Source organism: Mycetomoellerius zeteki, unplaced genomic scaffold (genome assembly GCF_001594055.1).
Source record: "Mycetomoellerius zeteki isolate Tzet28-1 unplaced genomic scaffold, Tzet1.0 scaffold91, whole genome shotgun sequence".
NCBI lineage: Eukaryota > Metazoa > Arthropoda > Insecta > Hymenoptera > Formicidae > Mycetomoellerius > Mycetomoellerius zeteki.
Window position 1 is genome coordinate 205,321 of NW_017257947.1, and position 22,415 is coordinate 227,735.

Genomic DNA, 22,415 nt, shown 5'->3' on the forward strand with positions numbered 1-22,415 from the left:
AATATAATTGGAGGAATTATTTAAGAGAAAGTTCCTAATTATATCAGGAAAACAAAATCTTGCGCAAATGATCTTCCACAACAACAGTGGAAACGTATTTCAGATTTAATCACATCGAGCGCGTACACTGTCATCGGGAAGATACCGGAGCGATCATCATCGATCGAATTACGTCACGCGATGCCACCGACTTTCTCCCGGTTCTCCCGACCTTGCTGTGCCTTTTTCTTTCGTGTCTGTCCGGATGTGAATCAATTTATACATTCGAAGTTCCAGGCGGACCCGATAAAGGTCAGGCGCAACCGGTGAGGGTTAACGAACGGGTGGGGTAACAGGATGGACTTGAGAGAACAGATTTTTGCAAAGGCCTGCTCGGAGGTCGAGGAAGTGCCGTGGGAGACCCTGAAATCCGATTCTCTGACTCGGTCGAGTCGTATTTCTCATCGTTCGAGTAACGCGATCGATTAGATAGATTATTACAGCAGCGTTTCCTATTATTAGTACGATCGGGGCCTGTGGAGTGCAATCTGTGTTATACAGTGTTTTTATAGCTTCTTTTGCATGTTGGAATCTTTTTCTCTTTAAAAATGTCTTTGTTACAGAAGCGAGATTTGTGGAGTAAAAACGACCCGTCACGAAAAAAATTATGTAATGTAACATTTTCACACTCAGAGAAAAAAGTCGTATCAGTAACTATAAATTTGTAGTGAAATAGTGCCTCAACTATATACATATTATTAAATTCTAATAAGAATACTAGATTAAGTGAACTAAGAAAATATAGTACATTAACACTTAGGAGAAACTGAACTCCGCTACGTTCCTCTGGTGACAAAGCCGCGTACTACTCGTACTGAGCGACACTTTAGAGAAAAGGGTTTTAATTATAATATATTATTCCTTGAAGTTACCTCAACAATGATTAATTAATTACATGATATAAAGTGTTTAATTAAAAAAAAATTTTTGTCTAAACTAGAAAAATGTAATTGTTATATCTATTTGCATGAAGTCCAAGTAACTACTCAATGTAGTTGAGTCACTATTTCACTACCAATTAATAGTGCATACAATTTGTTATCGGGACTATATTTTTATAACATTCAGCACTACTTTAGTTTCTATTACTTTGTAAAACTAGTTACAGGTACTTCAATTACAAAATTGCCAAATTTATAGTTGCTAGAACTATTTCGTTTTCTCTCAGTGCAGGACTGATAACTTGCAAGAAAGCATGAATTATCTTCGCTATGGAATTTGAGAGTTCGCTCAGCTGTTTGTTCAACTAAGAAAACCACGATCTCTCAGCGTGTCTGCCTTTGTGGCGATCGTCGATCCTGCAGAGGACCATTTGGGAGACTTGCTTCTACAATTGAAAAATCAAGGTGAACGGTTGGTGCTAACAAGGTGATCTTATTCATAGCACCTGTCGATATCCGTATGCACGAGCGTGTACTGTAGTAATTAAGTGCCGACTCGCATTTTTACGAGATTTAAACAATCGAAAATATAGATAGTAAAATCTACCTCGGTATAAAGCGAACACTAAATTATTGATTATAAAATTAATTTGTGAAATAGAAAATTTATTTAAGAATTAATTTGTGAAATGGAGATTAAATCTATTCTATATTAAAATACTTTCTTTCTTCTAAGAAGTAAAGAGCTTGCATTTAAATAATGAAACATCTTTTTGTGGTATTCTTAAGATGCTTCATGAATCATTATTGTGAGAAATGATAGGTGCTTACCATCCAGTCGACTTTTCACATCTACTTTTCATTTAATTTATGTCATTATGACAATTTAATTGTGTTTCAGTGAATTGGAAAGTAGAGAGATGAGAAAAATAAAAAGTTTCTTTATATGTACCAAGATAAAAAAAATCTTTGTGATATGTATCGGAACAAAAAAATAACTTAGAAGTGATCCATATAATTGGATCACGTAATAAAATTAAAATTAGAAATCGATTTAAATATATGTTTATGACACCAAATTCTGTATATTAAAATATACAGAACAATATTTTGACAATTACAGTTTTACATATTTTTCAATTCTTCTGTGTTTTCCATTTTATCATTATATTTTATTGCAGTTGTCGACTCGAGTTAATTCTAGCCTCGGCACGTAGCATCTCTAAAAGTCATGCAAATCGAAAGGCGTTCGATACAGAATTCCCGCGAGGCGCTAACGTCATCAGCAGATGAACCGCAGCCATTGTCATCGAGGAATAGTCATCTCCTTTTGCTTATCTGTTGTGCCGTCGATTCTGTCCCCGATTATTTTCGCGAGCGCCAAAATGCATCAGTAGGCAAGATCCGTCAATTTTTGCCGAAGAGGCAGTGGCGAAGGCGGAGGAGGGATCCACAGCCGTTGGAAGGGACGGTGGATCCTGGCGGCCTCGACGTGCCAGCTCCGCCTCGAGCTCGCTCGCGCCTCGACTAAGTGAAAGTCGGATTTTGCTTTCTACCCGCTCTACCCGCGTTCGCCTGGCCAGTGACAAGCGCGTCGCGCTCGCGTACGAACGCGCCGTTCTTTGGCTTGACAGCAATGATCCTTTCCGCGTGCGGCTAACGGCACTGACAGTTCTCACGTCTGCTGGAGCGCGGATCCGCTGACGCGACACCCGCGTCGAATGGGGACCGGTCGGGTGGCCCTCGATCACGCGATGAGCTGCGAGTGACCCGTTGGGCATCCGCCGTGTGCAAACACTCATCGAGGACGGGGTCCACGAGCATCGCGAAGAGGCCGAGGGAGAGACATGCCGAGGTGCCGACGAGGAGCGGCCTCGCGTAGCCAGGTCCTCTTCCTGCGCCTGCTGCTAGTCTGCGCGCTCGTCGCCTCCGGTCACCAAGAGGGTAAGTTCACGAGGGAGGATCTCTTCACTGGGGAACTTCTGGCAGTGCCAAGCACGACTTTAAAGCACCCGCGTTCGCTTCGCGTTCCGTTTGTCAGAGTGCGCTGTGGGATTACAACACGCTTGCAAACCTTTCATGGATACGCTTCTTGGTGAACGTGAAGGATATTTATCTGGGGAGGGCACGAGTGACGGGCACCAACGACGACGGGACCACGGCGGCTGGCCGGCGGTTTCGGACCTTTGCACGCAAGATCTGAATGTTCGCTACGGTTCTCCTCGCTGGAATGCACTGCGCATTGATCAATGGATTAGGAGTTTTCCTACGAATGCGTGCGTGATTCGGGTAATCTATAATTGTTAGGAAAGATTGACACGCATGAATTTTTCTTGCCACAATCGAGATTAACCGGGAACCAAGGCGTGTACCAAACATTAATATATTTTTCAATCTCTACTTTATGATTTTGCGTGCATGGCTCCTTGAATTCTTTCGTTCATTATTCATAGAAGTTTTGCTCAAATATGTAAAAATTTAACTAGATACAGATATGAAAATAATTTTGTTTGTATCATCAAAACAAATGTAAGACACACACACTGAGAGAAAACAAAATAGTTCCAGCAACTATAAATTTGGCAACTTTTACAATTGAAGTACTTGTAACTGGTTTTACAAAGTAATAGAAACTAAAGTAGTGCTGAATATTATAAAAATATAGTCCCGGTAACAAATTGTATGCACTATTAATTGGTAGTGAAGTAGTGACTCAACTACATTGAGTAGTTACTTGAACTTCATACAAATAGATATAACAATTACATTTTTCTAGTTTAGACAAAAATTTTTAAAGTGTCGCTCAGTACGAGTAGTACGCGGCTTTGTCACCAGAGGGACGTAGCGGAGTTCAGTTTCTCCTAAGAAGGAAACCACTCGCTTACGATAAAACGCGCAGCGTTGGTTTCAAACTTGGAAGACAAAAATAAATAAGAAATGCATACACAAATTTGTAACTATGTATTATAAAGCTTTAATAAGAACAATAAGTAAATTAAGTGAACTAAGAAAATATAGTAATATTAACCTTTATATATAAAGGTTATATATAAAGTAACATTTATAAATTGTTTATATGGTTAATGTACTATATTTTCACTTAATCTAGTATTCTTATTAGAATTTAATAATATGTATATAGTTGAGACGCTATTTTACTACAAATTTATAGTTACTGATACGACTTTTTTCTCTGAGTGCACTTGAACTAATCGCTAGCACGTTAGAACTTTTTGTAACTGATTGCTATCAACATTTAAGCTTTGTATAGAATGCTATATAATTATTTTGATGATCCAACAAAATTATTTTTATATCTGTATTTAGCTAAATTTTTAGATATTTCAACAAAACCTTTTTTTTTGTATACTTTATAAATTCGTACGTCTGTTGATTCAAACCGAACTTATATCAGGATTATCTCAAAATCCGCCTTACAGCTGATGCTACGTATTGTTCATATTTATGCGGCATGTCCTACTTTTACCTCATTATACTTGAATGACAGATGGTTAGGATAGTTTGACGCCGATCCTTCTTCGGCGTGGATATATATTCAAGGAGAGTTATCGTCCACTGCAAATTTTCTCATGTCAAAATTCTATTAAAGTTCGCTCTTTCAATTAATCAAAACTAGTTTATAACTATCGTTATTTATAAATATAGCTCCGATCCTAAAATTTACGATTTTTTCATCTCCAATGAAAATTATTAAACCATTGAAGAAAAATAGATTTTACGTTAGTCGAAGAAATTATCGTTAGGAAATGACGCGACAGAATCTATTCAGACCCCCGCATCTCTTGCGAAATGCCCGATGCCAGGAGAAATGGACTTGCGGCATTACATTAGATTAGTGTATACTAAAAGCTACCATACATAAAATTAGCAAAGTTAAAAAGTATATTGAGTATTTTAAAAGATTGAATGTCCAAAAATGACATTATCACATTATTTAATAGAGTATGTATTACTTCATTGCCAAAGTTTATTATATTATGCCATTGCATTTAGATACTTTATGTAAAGCAACTTTTAATGTGTGTGATCCAATATAATCCAAGTGATCAAATTAATGTTCCTTTGATCTGCGACGGTCGTCGGTATCTGAGCGGCTGTAGACATTCGATATTCGAAAATATCCCTTTTCCACAACCGCAAAACGGAACGTCGTTCGCGCGCGGATAATGGTCGGCGGTCACGAGCCGACCGCGATGTTTGCCCGCGCTACGTAATTCCGAGGTAGTGGTAGCGCGATTCACGATACAATAGAATTGCGATACGGTTGCGAAGTGGCGATAGCGGGTCTCCTCGGACTCAGGGCCTTATTGTCGAGTCTAATGGACGACGGACTATTGCACTTCGCCCTTGTCGAACAGATTCCCTCCTCGCGATTTGTAATACCAAGCGGGCGCAGCTATTCTTCGCAACCTTGTCTTTGTTCGCCATTGTTACGCTTATCGTCGGACGCACGCGAACACGACGGATTGGCAAATGATTGTCGAACAATCGCGCCGTGTTACGCACGGACGTGCGAGAAACGCGCGTCATTACTCGCATTCTGAGGCGAATGTGAACGTACGCTGTTAGACGCTGTTATAGACATTAAGGTCTCGTAAATTTGCACAATTTGCAGATTTCCGCAGTTATGCGGATTATCTCAGAGCATTGCATTGTCTCTCGGCAATTGGCTGAATCTGAAATTGATTATTATTTCGCAGAAGCTATCTGTCGTTAGATATCTGTCGTTAGATCTGTCGTAACTTCTCATCTTTCAATGTTAGACGTCTGCAGATTATTTTTAAAATTTAACGAAGAAAAAAATATTTTATTGAGAAGCATCGAGACGTACATAATCCACTGACGATCTTGCTCGAGACATGAATAATCTGTAAAAATTGTTAATATAATTTAATACAACAATAAAAAGCAACGAAGATGCATCTTTTTAATCTACCCGATCGAACACCGACAATAATGTCTGATATATTTTTTATGCTAAAAAGAGCAGAAAAAATTGTATCATTAAATAATTATCTCGAAGTCAAGAATCGCTATTTTTTATAGAACCAGCGACAATCGGTAACTACGACGAGGCATCAATCCGTGAAAGTTCCTCGCACATGACTTCAATGAAATTTCGCGCGGTGCGCGAAGACTTCCTCGAAAAGGTCGAAGAAACTTGCCCGTTCGAAAGGTTCACGCACTCGAAAATTTCCGACAGTAGAAAGTGAAACGACCGGTGGTCCTCCTAATCTGTTATTCGAATTCGCGATCCCAAAATAGTCCCTGCGTCACGCGGATGGAGTGTCGTCGGGCGAAGTTCCTTTTCACTCTCCCTGCATTTCTTCTTGTCCCTCCTGCTCTCCTTTTCCTTCATCTTTGTTCATCTCGAGCGCATTTCGAGTGGCGCCAAAAGTCGTAGGAATTCAACGGTGTTAAGGGCCGATGCCAATGAACGACCTTCTACATTTAGATTATCCTAATGGGTTAGCCCGTGATATAGCAGGTAGATACGCGATGGACACGATGAGAGAAATATTCGCGTATTGATTCGAGCTGGATGGTTCGAATCATGATGTAAGAAAACAAAGTGTTTTATTGTACATAATGACGGTCGAATATAATTTTGGGACAAATTTTTTGGTGCACTGCAAAAAATACTAAATTTTAATAAATATTTGTTTAAATAGTTCTAAATAAATATTTACTAAATACAAACATATTTACTAAATACAAACATATATTTATTTGATACAAAAACCATTAATTTAACTATAATTTTTTTTATTGACTGAATATTTATTTACTGTAAATTTTTTTTAATGTGATAAATTTCTAATAACGGCTCTATATTAGCTTATAACATTTGGGGCTTATTTTCTGATTGGTTATCGATTGCACATCTCGGAGCGAAACACCTTGTATTCTTACATCATGGATGGAACGTACCGCATAAAAATTTCTAAACACGACTGAGAGATTTTCTACCGTCTCTTCGCTTCGCGAAGAGCAGTGTCGATAGCGGTGATATTTTGTACCGCAATCGCAACGCTGCTGCCTTGTCACGGTTGCAGCACGGAGTAGTCCTCACGCACCTTGAAATGCCAAATACGTACGTAGATCTGGAATATAAATTGCGGGAATTGCGCATTGTAAGGGAGGAACGTGATAAAAATCTTGTTTGCACGTAAAACGACGATAAATAAATAGCTTTAATAAATAAAGTAGGCTTGACTGAATCGCGATAAGATAAAATAAAACGATCCAATATAGCGTTAAAAGAAAAATTTTGGAGGATAAATATTGTATCTAAAAATATAATTATATTTTCAATTTATGTAAATTAAAATACAAAAATAAATCTTTTGAAAGAAAATTATTAAATAAAAAGGAAAGACGAATATTAATTAAATTTGTGCGGTGCATACATTTGCGAAATGGTTCAACAGATGAGCTATTAATCCGTATTGGATGTTGTGTATGTTAATACCTGACCCACTTCGAGGGAGGTATTAGATACCTCCGCGCTTTCCGTTTTCATGCCTCGTCGTAATGCGCACCGGCGCGCCTTCTTTCTTTCATTTTCACCATTCCTCGTGCATGCGACACGGAACGGCAATCAAGGAATTCAGAGCGCCACGTCGATGTCGATGTGAGAAATATCTATAGGCGCACGGAGCTCGCGCATATGACCTTCCCCGCGCGTCTCATTTCCCGACGGTGTGACGCCTTTTCTTAATCGGATCTGATTCATGACGCCCATTCGATGATCATCCACGGACGGTAGTCATCGGAGATGCCTCGCAATATCACGAGCGAGAAATTGCGAGATTGGGAAAGTCTGACACATATATCGTTCGGAGGCTAAGAATGTAGGTATTAGCCTGCTCCTCGAAGGAAATGCTGATTACCCAATGAAAATTCGCGTTACAAAGTCGAAGTTCTCTACATTCGCAACAAGACGCGATCGTTCATCTCTTCGATATAAGAGCCCATATGAAATCAGATAGTGCATCGTCTATGGAAATTTTAAAAAATTAATATGCCTAAATATTTCTTCTTATTTGCAGATTTTTTGTAATACTGCAATATTTTTAATTGTAAAAATAATCGAGGCGTGGCCCAAAATACTTTTTTTTTTACCGTAGTTATAATCAATTGACTCATTTCTTTGACTTTTATGATATTTAACTCGATTAAATTCGATAAAACTCAGATGATAGGAATTTACTTATAAATTTGCCTCCGGCTACTTCGGTCACACCTTAGAAGCGACTGAAATTGTTGACCTTTTAAATATTTCTAGGATTAAACTTATAACGTAAAGAAATTATTTACATAATGGCTGCTTAAAATCACGTGATCATGGAAACGTAGATTTTCTTCCCGATAAAAAGAAACTATTTTGGATTACGTAAGATTGTTTCCTTATTTAATCGCGATATACGGTTGCATCTCATTATAAGATAGATATTTATCACATTAAAATTGTGTGTTGGGATATAATTTAGAAAATTCTTGTTGCGGAAAGAAAACTTGCAAACTTGAGAAAGTGTAATAGCATATGCGTAGCAAATTTCTCTACGTAATAGCAATAACGCGATCTGTCTTGGAGAGCAGCTATCGAGGAGATTTTAGAGAAAGTTTATAAAATCATATAACTAAGCAAATCATATAAAATAAAATATAATTAAGCAAATCATATTAAGAAAAATATATGTTATGTATTTATTTCTGTATTGCTGTTTCTTTCTTTTTCTTTTTTTTTGCAGCTAAGTACAATTATGTTAGCTATGTCTTTATCACCTGTTTACTTGTCACACTCTATTTCACCTCACGTTCTCTTGCTGCCGCTTCTCTTTCATTTAGGAAGTTTTCAAATCGCATTAATTCAACAAGCGGCTAAATATATCACACTTTTCACACATTAATTATAATATACTTTGCGCAGAGGAGAGAGAGAGAGAGAGAGAGAGAGAGAGAGAGAGAGATAAATGCTATTTTTTTTAATGCTGCGCTGCTGATTTGTGCAGCAATTACAGCGTAAACTTTCGCAATTTTCTATCATTTAGTACTGACTTATATTTAACATGTAATTAATATTAATTTGCGATAAACAAATGATACATTAGAGAAACGAAGCATTTATTTATCGCGCAATTTCCGTCGTAATTTTTTTATGTTTTCTTCGGATTAATTCCACTATATATATTCATAGAAAAATATCCATCGAATAAAAATAAAAGCGTAAAAAATATTCTCGAAAAGATATTTTTCGTTAGTTATTTTTTGAAAGCATTTTAATTTAAAAATTACTCCTGATATTTTTCAATGATATTTAATTATATATTGTATATGATATACCTAGCAACTGCGTAATACCGTCAGCTGTGATGTCGTCAACGAAATCAGTCACTGGAAAAGATAACTTTCATTCAAATCTATCAACAACATTCAAACGAGCCTCGTCAGCGACCGAGTTAGAAAGTACCCCCTTTGTGCGTGCAGGCACGTTTCGTATCGACACGCTGTATGTACCGTATTTGGGTCTCGTTTTCGCTACCATGGAACAGATGGCAAAACCATGTACGGTGGCTATGTATACATAAAACGTCTCCTTTTTCCCGCAATTGCGCGCAATTCCTCGCGTGCGTCCCTCGAGCGGGTTAGATAACAAGCTTCACGGTACAATAAACGCAAGAATCGGGACTCTCGACTGCTACACGTGCTCATCCAACGTTTCCACGCGTGTGACGTGAAATGGAGCGAGTTCTCTCCTTTGATTTCGATGAGTTCGCACGTAAAGTGCGCGATCTCGCTCAAATGTCAGTGGCAAAGTTTAAGCTGATCTGGGTTGTTTTAATACGTATATCAGCACCAGACTGTTTGATGATTTCATAATTATGCAATGCATGATTTCCTCGTTTCCCTCTCAAATAAGAGCAAAGTTTTGCGTTTTGTCTATTATTAACATAACTGGTGTAACGAAAGCGTTGAATGGATAAGAATCATCGAGCGTTCGGCAAACGTACGGATACGTGAGACGTGCGAAACCTTTGAATATGCTATTCGCAACGTCAGATGATTCCTCGATTTCACAAGGATGTGCTCGATACTTTAATGAATGGAAACTTTCATTGGCAGAAATCGACAGTTTAGATATTAAATCGCAATAAATTTACTTGATTACTAGTAATGTTATATGAAGACTATCAAACGCATATCGGTGAAACCTATGGTTACTTATGGATAAAAGAAAAGTAAAATATATGAAATCCTGTGTGAGAATAATCTGAATAACCAACACAATCTATCTACAATAAAATTCAAGGTAACTTTATAGAAAGTGATTTTATCACTTTACTTTTCATGTCACAGATGATTAGAAGCGTTGACACTAAAAGAACACGTGAGAAATGAAAGAGAAATTATAGATTTGAAAAAATATCATATATCTCTCATTACTAACGAAATTAAATTTTTTCTGGAGAAGAATTGATTTATTTTCCAAGTATAACTATTAAAATATCAAAGAATCAATCTATATATATATATATATTTATAATCTAAATCAAATAAAAATCTACTACATAAGATGTGTCTATTTCATCGCCAAAGCATAGTAACGCTTCCTCCACGGAATGCGTAAACATGCTGTATCAATAATGACGCAATTGTACAATAATAAATTAAAATACAAAACGTAATGGTCGCTCAGTAATATGCGCGATTACGAGCTAAGAATTCATGCAGGCATATCGGTCGGCAAGCGTTCGAATTGAACGAAGGACGATCGAAAGGAGAGCGGCTTCGTTGCCTAAGCCTTCGTCGTTACACTCCAATCGAACGGGCACTTCCTCGCCGTGTCCCGGTCGTGAAAGTATAGCTCTCGCACAGGGAAGTGCACGCCAAATTGACCATGTAAGAGTTTTTGAATTACGCCAACCGGTGATCGGACCGATATCGCATATATTCGATATTCCACATCGGGTGAGAAACGCTTGTCGAATCGACTTAAAAAATGGGAAGGATTCGCTTGAATGATCGCGCTAACGCGAATCGCGAAACACGCTCTCCTCGAGATATTTTCCTATGCGATTGTTAGAACAGAGTTGTCACAAATATCTCATCTTAAAATTTCATTATTTTCTCTGATGCTTTCAATAATATTTTGAAATTTTTTGTATTTCCTGATCTGGAAATCGTCAAATATCTTGGTGAGACAGTAATTTAACATAACAATGTAAATCACTATTAATGTTGCCGACACTATTTGGATTTAATTGTTAAGTTGATATAATTCCAAAATTGTGTAGGTATACGCATATTTAAACTTCTTTAAAGTCAAGAATTTTAATTTTCCAAAAGAAAATTTTGCAAAATTCCCAAACTTTTCCCTCATTTCCCTGATCGTTTTCAATTTTTCTGATATTTCCTTGATTTCCAATTTCGTGGCAACTCTGTAGAATTCATTTACGGGCTTCGTAAACGGACGTGAAAAATCAGACCCCGTGTCTTCACGGTATGCTTACGACGCGTGGAATTGCGCGAGACATTTTAAGAAGCTAGCGAGTTACATAAGTTACGCATAACAATCTCGTAATGCTCTCATAGCATTGTCTTCTCTATTCATTATCTCATCAGCGCAGTGAAAAATATTAAACTCATTTCAAAATGTCTTATTCTCGCGTTCGCGACGTGAAATAATAGTACTCTTAGTGCTTCTAGATTTTTCATTCAAATTTTAAGAACTTCTTTCAGATCATACTTATTTTTCAGATTTATCAAAAAAATAATATACTATACACAAAAATACCAATAGACGGAATATTACCAATATTATAATAATTAAGAAAATAATACAGATATAAAATAACACACATTTAAATCCATTCTCTTTCGTTTATAAATATGCAAAGATCATAAAAAAATCTTGCAAAATCTTATTTATGGAGGAAAATCCTTCGAGTGGATTAAGAATTTTATGAAGAATTCAGAAGTCAGTCAAGTGGAAACGTAACAAAGCCTATTGCGCGAACAAATTCGCGGTCGCGCTCCGTTTGTCCGTTGAAAGTAAGTTGAACAAGGATCTTTGCCCGCGCGGGTCATTAATCCCATTACGGAGTAATGGGAACTGATTATCTATTAAGTACCGCGATTTCATTATTCGCGCGTACATACATACGCTGCCTGTAGCAGCGATAATGTCTGGCGTTAAGCATAAAATATTATAGCTTACTTCGAGTCTCGAAGGCTTCGGTGTTCCGGTGGAATCTCTCCCGCATAAGGTACGAGCTGATTCCCGAGCTCGATGTCGCAAATATGCGTGCGTAAACAGCCCTTCGCACGATATTCCGCGGAAAAAAAGAAAAAAAACAACCCTTTTTCGCGACACGATCGGTAATTAAAGCACGATCGAATCAGCGATGAATTCTCGCGTGGACAGCTGATTAAAAAGGAACAACGTGAACGCGCGGTTTAATCTGCTCGCTTGTTACTCCTGCGCGTTGCTCTTATTTTATATTTACGCACGAATTTCGCGGCCGTCCGTCGTCCGGCTCGATAGCGATCGCCGATGCGCGTCGCCGATTAACCGCAAGGTAGCAATCATCGTGCGGCACAGTTGCAATTAGCATTTTACGGAGATGGATTTTTCTTCGACCGCGGCAGTCTCGCGTCGCAACCTTAAAAGCTCACGTTAAAATAACGTGGTACTAAAGGACAGTAATTCATTGCGCATCTTTGACAATAGAAGAAGATTGCGATTTTTAACGCAAGGCGGAGAATACTTATACTCCTTACTTATTTTATCACGGAGATTATCTCAGCCAACTATTTCATTCACGTTCGTGGAACTACTAGTCTATCATAATATAAAAGACACTTGAATAAAAAGTGTCGTACTGATAATTTATCGCAATTTCAGCGACATTTCTCGTTAATACTATCAGAGATCTATACTCTACAATGATTTTTAAACAGAGTTTTGGTTGCAATTTTTTCAATTTTGGTTTTTTGGTATAAATTGTATAAAACATGTGAAACTTTTATTTATTTTTATAAAGAACTGTAAAACTATGAAAAGTGCTGTCATTATTTCTTTCATATTAATATTAATAAAATATTGGATACCCAAAAGTGGGATCTGTGAAGTTAATACGACATTCTATTAATAAAAAAAAAATAAAGACCGTTCTAGTAACACTTTCATAGTTTTATGATTTCTTATAAAAATAAAAGAGTTTCGCATTTTTTATACTAAAAAACTAAAATTGAAAATATGATATAACTTTGCAAATTTATCATGGTACTTCCTTTCTAAAGTACAAGAAGAAGATAAATATTTCCGGTTTTAGCTACAGATGCCATTAGTACTCTATAGAGTACTAATAACTATATAATATAACTATAGTTATATTACTATAGTAATAACTACTACTTAATAACTATAGTTATATAACTATAGTTATTGATATAACTATAGTTATATCAATGTATGTAATTTAAAAATAAAATTTCAACAATTTCCAATTTTAATTATACACTTTAACTATGCATATGCTTACATTTTCTAATCAGTTTTATCTCATCATTTATTAACGTTGTATTTTATTCCTTGTTCATTTCGATGCACCGGCCAATCTCCGATAGACACAGAATTACTGTTCCAATTTATCCTTTAATCAGATTTGCCTCTCGATGGGAGCCACATCTCACAATCATCACTTTACTGCGCGTCGTTGCGTTTTCTTCTTTACGCCTCTTCTTACGTTTCGCCCTAAGCGATGCCTTGGGGTCGTGCGCGATCGATTCGTGGCGATGCATCAACCGAGCCGAGGAGAGAGAGAGGAAGAGAGAGAAAGATGAGTGCTTAAACACCTTGTAAGAGCAACTCGCGCGGCCGTGGTAGCGCCGGGGAACCCCGCCTTAATTTATACTCGCCCCATGCGCCGATCTATTAATCCCGGACCGATTGTGAAGCGTGGTGAATGCGATCGGCCGGCCGGCCGTAATTATAATTATCCCGACTATTTGCAGCAGCATAACTCACGACGACGCGCGGTAAAAACGCAACGTGCGATCGTTCCACGATCGGGGGACGATCATAGATCATTTCGGCGGTCGTTACGGGACGCGCGATCGTCGTGATTAATGCGTGCACGCGCGCGATAACACGGACATGAATTTGTAACCCGTTTTTCAATTTTATTGCAGATTACACGGTGGCTGAGAAAGAAAGAAAAGAGAGAAAAAGAAAGAGAGAGAGAGAGGGGGGGGGAGGGGAGAAAGCCGTGAACAAGTAGTGGAGAAATCGCACATGATTCTTCGCGAGTCTGGGAAAACAGACATTTCTGCTTGAGACGTGAGATTCCGAGTCTTTGTTGTGCGAGAAAACGCAATTAGCATAAAGAAAATTGATCTCGTCCTCCAATTTTTGCTCTGCAAACCGTCCCACTTGGAGATCGTCTCTCGACATTATTGAGTCTACTTGTCGAATGATCGGTGATTTCAACAACTGTTCAATGAACGCTCTATAGGTAATGCGCACGGGTTTTCAGAGCGCGAATACTCGCGTGGGTGATTAATTATCTCAAAATCGCGCGGCAACAATTGCGACCGAGCGAGAAATGCCCTGCGGGATTAAACACGCGCGCAAATGCGAGTCGCGAGCGCCTTGTGACCCCGACTTAATTTATATTCGCCCTCGGATTTTTTTCTCAAGGCCTCCTCGTCGATCCGATCGCGCCGTTTACGCCTACGGAACTATTCTAGTTACGACACACTGAAACACAAGTACTAGTATACCACTGCGTGGACAACAAAGGGACTTCGAGATTGAATTGCGTATACCCAGAGGCTACTCATATTATTTCAGTGCTGAGCATCAGATATAAGGTAGAAAGAGAGGCAGAGAGAAAGAGAATAATAGGGTGAGGGGGGGATACTTTGTCTCAATTACTGAAGTCCATAACCGATTAGAAATTATGTAATTATTACGAAAAATAATTATAGCACAGAGAATAACTTAACGAATCTTCGCGCAAAAAAAGAATTTTCTTGGATTTTTTTTTAAGGGAGGAAGAGCATAATCAAACATATTTATGTACGAAAAGAATATAATTGTAATTTACAAAATGTAATTTTGACTTGCTTTCTTAACAATAATTATGTCATTTATTTACTATGTAAAATATTATCTAATAAAAATCAGCTATATAGTATAGTAGAAAATTTTTATGTCAAGATCTATAGGTATCGTTATTCTTATTTTAAATTATTTTTGTAAACTGTTAAATGTATTATATGACTTATTTTCTTTTCTTTCTTTCTCTTTCTCTCTTTCTATCTCACTTGACATATTGATGGGTATCTCGTGCCTTTATTATAGCGCGCGACGTAATATCGTGCTCGTTACGTTACTCTTCGTTGCTCTCTATCTTCCATTTAGGCGTATCCACAAGTTGCCTCCTTCGACATATGCACTGAAGTAATATCCATCCCGAAGATTTTTATCCGCTAGTATATTGCGCAAACCGCTAATAAATTATGCCCGCGCAAGTCGTTTAAATGCACGGTGTTGCAGCGAAATGCGCGATACTTCGCCTTTCACCTTGCTACGATAATGCATTCTGTCGTGCATTGTGGTTCGGTTGGGATAACTGCCATCGAATTATCGTATGCTGTATTTCGAGCAACAATTACACGGAAACGATTATTAAAAATCAACCGTTGAGGACCGTTGTGGTTTCTCGCGATTAATAAGAAGCGAGTAAAAGTCGCGCCGCTATGTTGCCTTTTTATGTGTATGTCGCTATGGAAGCGCTCTCAATATCTTGCAAATCACAAAAATGTATCAGCAAAGAATAACATTTCTCTTTCACAAGCTTTTGTCGCAGATGTACAAGCAGCGTTGTCTAAAAAATTGTTCTAAAAAAATGTGTATATAGGGTGTTAGTTAAATATGTTGCCATACTCAACAGAGCGATTCTTTGGTTTATTTCAAGTAAAAAAAGTTCATATAAACATGTATCCTAAACGGCTTAGTTTCCGTTATACAGGTCAATGTTTGCAAATGTTTGATGAAACGGTAAATTACGTTAGAGATATCTTCCTGCATAAATATGCCTTGCTTCACGTGAGGAGTTACCATTCGCACAAACGTAAACAAAGTGACAAAGTCAAAGTCAAAGTCACAAAATCAAAAATAGACTTCAGTTCTAATGTTGCTGCGGGTCAGTTAGCTTGTACATACGTTTTCCTAGATCACCAGACTTAAATCCTTTGGATTATTTCCTTTGGGGGCATCTGAAATCATTGGTTTATACTACCCCAATTGAGAATGAGAATGATTTGAGGAATCGAATAGTTGCTTCATGCGAGGCAATACGTAACACACCTGGTATCTTTAAGCGTGTACGTCAATCTTTGAGAAGAAGGCTCGATGAATGTATCATGGCGCAAGGTGGACATTTTCAACAATTCATCTAATTGTTTTATTTCATCAGAAGAACTGAAGCCTGTTTTTTTTGTTTTTCTGTTTTTGACTAATTTTTGACTAGTTTTTGACTAGTATTCAAGCTCTATTTCTTTCAAATAAAGATATGTAATACCACGCGGAGGTTGTCTAGGCGGATTGACATGTCTTTTGTGCTCGGAGAAAGATTGGAGAATAATGCAGCCAATGTGAAGGTAAGATCGGTCTTGACTGGCCAGTCTCCAAAATTAAATATTTTGGGTAATGCTAATGCCAGCGATACTGTAACTTTGAAGCATTATAACTTGAAAAGTACTTCATGAAAAAATATTTCATTATAGCGTTTTGGAAAGCTCTCGACATCAGCTATTAGATTCTTGAATCAAAAATAGGATGTTCCATTTAAGAAAATCAATGTAACCTTGATCTGACCTTGGCTACGCAACCAAAGGTCAAACTGATATATAGGATCAGTAAATAGATATTTTTAAACCATATAACTTTTGTCTGAAACACTTTTCTGTAAAACTTATATTTCCCGAGATATTTAGGTGTTCCGACATTTTTGGGACACCCTGTGTATATATACATATATATATACATGTATATATATTTACATAATAAACTCTAGACAGAATGTGTTGTTTGTGCATCTGCGACAATAGTTTATGGAAGAGAAATCTTCTTTGCTGATATACATATATTCTTGCGAGACAGTGCGAGCCTTTCTTATATATATATATATATATATATAACGTTGTAAATCGGAGAGAAAAAGAAATCAAGGTAAAGAAATTAAGGTCGTTTCTTTCCGCAAATCAGATGTTTTCATGAAAATAATAGATATTAGAAAGTGTCTCCGCTTTTTCCAAGATTTTCAGCAATATATAACTTTGCTTTATAAGATAAATCCTGTACGCGGATAAATCGTCATTAAAAGCATATATGTTCGGTACCAAATTCTGTACAAAACATTTTCTCGCGATAGAAAGAATTGTATATAGAAATCAAGAACGCCTCGAAAATTATAATATTTCTTAATAACATTATTTGCGTAAGTCACGTCTACCGTTGTATTTGCAGAAACAGTTCGGTCCTGGGACAAGCTCTCGCAGTTGATACCAACGAATTCGGTGTACGAGAAGCAAGACCGAAATGCATCACCGTCCAGCAACGAGGCCGATGCATCGCTGGCGCATTTGCCGGGGGAAAACAATGTGATGGACACGTCGAAATCAAAAGAGAGAGGCGATCATGAGGAAGAGGAGAAAGAGGACGAGAAAGAACCTAAGCTGACGTATGACGTCGAAGAATACGAAGATGGAGATAAGCACGAAGAGGAAGAGCTCGAGGAGAAGGAGGTGGAACTAGTGGTGGAAAAGAAAGATCTTCCTGATAATGAGAATGGCGCAACGAAGAAAGAGAGATCTCCACCGGAAACCAGCAGCGTGTCGAATATTGAAGCGGGAGACAAGGATGGGGATTATCTCGAAGATCTCCCGACGAATCAAGATGACAATACGTATTATTATTATGAGGAGTACGAAAATGGAAATCGTTCTCGGTACGACGCCGCAGGTGAGATTCGGCCGTTTCTAGTCACATCGAACTGTAATTGTTTATTTCTCTTCTCGTAGATGCACGATTAATAATCATGAAAATAATTTTCGTATCTCAATCTTCATATATCATTAAATTTGGTATTTTGTAAAAAGTATCAGATCTTCAATATATACCTACTAGCGTAAAACAGATTCTACAATCGCATCTCAATTTGTTCTTAAAAATGAGAAAAATATGAACAAATTTCCGTTCCGTCCAATTCAAATATTTGACATAACTAAAAAGTTTGATTCTTCTTAAACCTTTTAAATTCTAAAAACAGTTTTTCCCATTGTATTTTATAAGAAGATTCGACATCTTTCAATTTCTTCGAATATAATCTAAATAATATATTCCCATTCATTTTAGAAGGCGAAAATCTCGACTACCTAGACACGGAATCTGAAGAGGAGGATGTCACGCCGGCGAACTCGTCAGAATTGGAACACGGCGCTTTAGAAAAGAGAGATGAAGACGTCTCGCACGAGTCGACTTCTAACTCGTCACGAATTGTCAAGGAGGAAATCAGCAATCCGATATCGTCGATAGAGTTGGAGCAAGGCTCGTCCATGGAGGGTAGCGACAAAACGTTCACTACGCTTGGAACATCCGGGAAGGAGGATCCCGAGAACGTCTCTGCCGAGGTCAGTTCTATTTTGATAGGCGGTGCCGTGGTCTCTGTGGTAACTACAAAGAGTGTAGTGAACGGTACAATATCAGTACCGACGACGGCCTCACCGGTTACCACAGAGCAAGTTCCGTCGCCGCCGTCGTCGTCGTCGTTACCCGAGATAACTGAGGAACACCTAGAAGTGACCACGGAAGACTCCGCGAGAATTCTGGCCTCCGTGCAGACTAGCCGCAGCGTATCGGGCGCGCGCTTTCTACCGTTTCCGGTAATAGATCGCGTAGAGCAGGTGGAAGCACACAGCGGGTCTCTCGAAAGCAAGAAGACGTCGCAATCACCGTCCACGGAGAGCATCATTGACAAGCTCGACTGGGCGCAGTCCAAGTTATCTAGTGATCTTTTGCCAGCGGCCATCCTCGGTACCGGTGGCTTCCGAAACAACGGCAATACGTTGCAACTGGATGTGTTAGCCGAGCGAGATCGTACGACGACGACGACGACTACTCGCAGGAGTTTCACGACCACGGCCAAGGTACCGGTCATCGGCAAGTTCATACCACGACGTTACAACGACAGAAAACTGAATTACACCAGCACTAACACGGCAAAGCCGCAATTTGAAACTACGGTCGACACTCTGGAAGGTTTGCTGCCTCGAAGTTACGTGTCGAGAGGAACTACTCCGAGTGCGGCTTCCAAGACAAATTTCAGGTTGGATATATATTTTTTGGACATAAATTTTTGGAAAATTTTATAAAATTTATATTTGCGAATATTATACATATCATATCTTAGATAAATAAGAGGCGACGTAAAAATGAGTTTTGATGAATGAATTTTTTAATTACCAGCAACAAGAACGATAATCACTCATTGTCATAATTATGTATCAATGAATCAAGATTTAAGTTGAAAGTGATAGTTATTATCATTTTTCTTATAGGTGGCCCTCTTCGAAACCAACATCCACGGAAGTAATAGAAACAAAGACCATATTGACGACACCACGAGCGAAATCTAAAGCCAGCACTGTCGTCCAAGATATACCTCGCCAAATCTAAGGTCGATATTTCGTCTCTCTTACCACCTGGCTATGATAAGAAAGTCGAGGAAGAATCCAAGTCAAAAGATACTACAACGACAACGTCGACAACAACAGCAAAAATGACGACAGTGAAAAATACAGACATCTCTCCGGACAAGATCGCCTCATCTATCCAGGATCTCTTCGCATCTTCTAAAGTCGATATTTCCGCCTTGTTACCTAAAGATTACGAACAAAAAAAGGAAGACTTTGTTCCGGATGGTAAAGCTACTGGTGATGCGAACAGCGAGCATAATACGACAGTCACAGAACGAACTGATTCTGAGTCGCCTACCACGAAGAAAGCTGGTGGCTTGAAGATTGTATTTCCCAGTAGACCAGGCGGTCGCAAGCCAATCCAAAAAATAACTACTCCGCAGACACTACGTGGAGATGGTCCAGGCACGGTAACACCAAAAATACAAAAGGGATGGCCAACCCGGTAAGCTAGTCCTACAACGTTACACATTAATTATTATTAAAAGAATAGTTTCTTTTAACACTAGAAGTACCAATGTTTCTTGCTCATTAAAAAGGATCAAGCGAATAAACTATTACAAAAAAATTTCAGAGCTACTACAGAGTTCACTGGATGGCCAACTCCGTCCACCACGCCGATTTCCATCGAAAAGTTATTGGAAGCAGCACGCACAGCTACGGTATCGTCGATAAACATGTCGCTTATTCCCAGTACGAACGAAATCTCGAGTACGTCATCGTCGACGTCGACAACGACGACGACGCCAAGACCGACTACTCCCAGCATATGCGATGATGAGTGCGAGGTTGCCGGCACAATACGTATCATCGGAAACGCGACGTGGGTGCCAGAATTGTACGATCGAAACACTCACGAGTGGCAAGAACTTGCAAATCACGTGGAACGAGAGGTATATTCTTCGCTCAATTTGTCAATATCTTCACGAAACGCCGATTATGTTTAAATCACATATTTTTTCAGATAAACTTTATATTTTCGAAATCTAGCGTTTTAATGAAGTGGTATAAAAACATAAGGATCGATTCTTTCAGGTAATTCAAACTTTGTAATTTGGAGCAGTAGTATTGAAATAAGCATGAAAGATGATTACAAATATAATTATAGCATTATTTGCATAAGTGAGATTCTTATTATGTATTATGTATATTTTTTGTGAATTGTATTTAGTAATTAGACATCACTCCATCATACTTTGGGTTAGTCAATTTCATATAACTGACTCAACAAAGGTATTAACATTTTCAGTCAAGGCAGCATCCTAGTAGACTACTTTGTCGAGTTAGCCAATTTACAGCAGAAAGTGAACACGCAGGAATTAAAAGTGATTTTCCACGACTCGCTCAGGACATATAACGCCAATCAGTGGAATGAAACAAACATGAAGGGTCCACTAAGAATGGGAATGTTTACCATCGATCCTAAGTACACTGATTTCGTAGGTGTGTCATCTCAAAAGTTTGTTTTTTTCATCAATATTCTATTTACTTGTCCACTATATATATATCTTTTTTTAGTCATACCTAAAGTAAATATGCCACAGTATATCGAGAAGGATGATAGATTGATACCTCAGTGGGCAATCGCAGTGATAGTGATAGGTGTCGGAGGTTTGCTATTTATTATCGTGTTTGGTGTATCTGTGGTAAGTCAAAACCGTTCGAAGTTTCCATATAGTAGTACAATTAGCAAAAATAAAGATAATGAATTTATTTTCCAGCTCGTCAACAGACAAAACGGATCGAAACTGAAACCGACTATGTCGGCTATTTATGATGAAGAAGTGATTAAGCACGCGTCGAGTCACAGATCAAGTGACTATTCGAAACCAGTAGCCCACACAATATGGACCGATCCTGACGTCTCTTGGAATGACAAGTCTTTCGAATCGAATTCTAACAAGGTGAACAAGCGTGGAAAGCAATATCAAATCGATTGAATATTAGGCGTCATGTATTTATCTTGGACTCGTTCCTTTTCAGATTTTGGTTGACAAGTCCTTCCAGGACAAGAAATACAATATGTACGACAGTTGGCGATCCGAGTGGAACGGTTATTATTACAATCCCTCGCATACGAGCAGCAAATACGGTTACGACAGTACCACGAATTTATCAAGCCGTCACCATCCCGATTACGACACGAATTTTTAAACGGCAATAAACTGCAATTTCTTCTACCAATACCGAGATTTCACTTAATTTATTCGGCGCCTTAGGTAAGCAGCTACGAGAGACTCATCGGAATATTTACTCTATTTTTCAACAATGCGTGTTCATTTCGATAAGAGATTACAAACACCTCTACGTAGAATATTTTAAATATAGGATTTGTTATCTTGTATTCTCTCGTGCATTTAGCAACTATCTTGTGTTCATTATTTCACGACATCGAATTTGTCATTTATTCTTTAGCTGTTTGCCTTAATAAGGGATTCGTTTATTCTAGTCAGAATAATAAGTAATCATATTGTAATCGGTCACTCTCCACCAAAACCGATACCATCACGCCAATATATGTTTGCCGCGATGTGTTTGAAATTGCAGATGTGAAAAGTAGAATTAAGCGAAAAAATGACAATTACACCGATAACGAAATACTTTCTCATTTATAAATGAAATGAGATTCTGAGTAAAGATCAAATCATGTATATCACAATCTTTTTTTATAATCACAGTTATTCGTACATTCATTTAGCATCACAT

General features: G+C 38.1%; 1 protein-coding gene across 1 annotated transcript; it reads left to right on the forward strand.

Annotated features, from left to right (window-relative positions):
• The first annotated feature begins 2,497 nt into the window (after positions 1 to 2,497).
• On the forward strand, positions 2,498 to 22,397 carry LOC108730400 (nuclear pore complex protein DDB_G0274915). Its single transcript, XM_018460084.1, is given in 11 exon segments — positions 2,498 to 2,864; positions 17,482 to 17,976; positions 18,370 to 19,339; positions 19,572 to 19,668; positions 19,670 to 20,154; positions 20,284 to 20,602; positions 20,674 to 20,744; positions 20,959 to 21,152; positions 21,228 to 21,355; positions 21,431 to 21,613; positions 21,693 to 22,397. Coding segments are annotated over 11 exon segments (3,210 nt in total). The 5' UTR covers positions 2,498 to 2,767; the 3' UTR covers positions 21,864 to 22,397.
• The last annotated feature ends 18 nt before the right edge of the window (positions 22,398 to 22,415 follow it).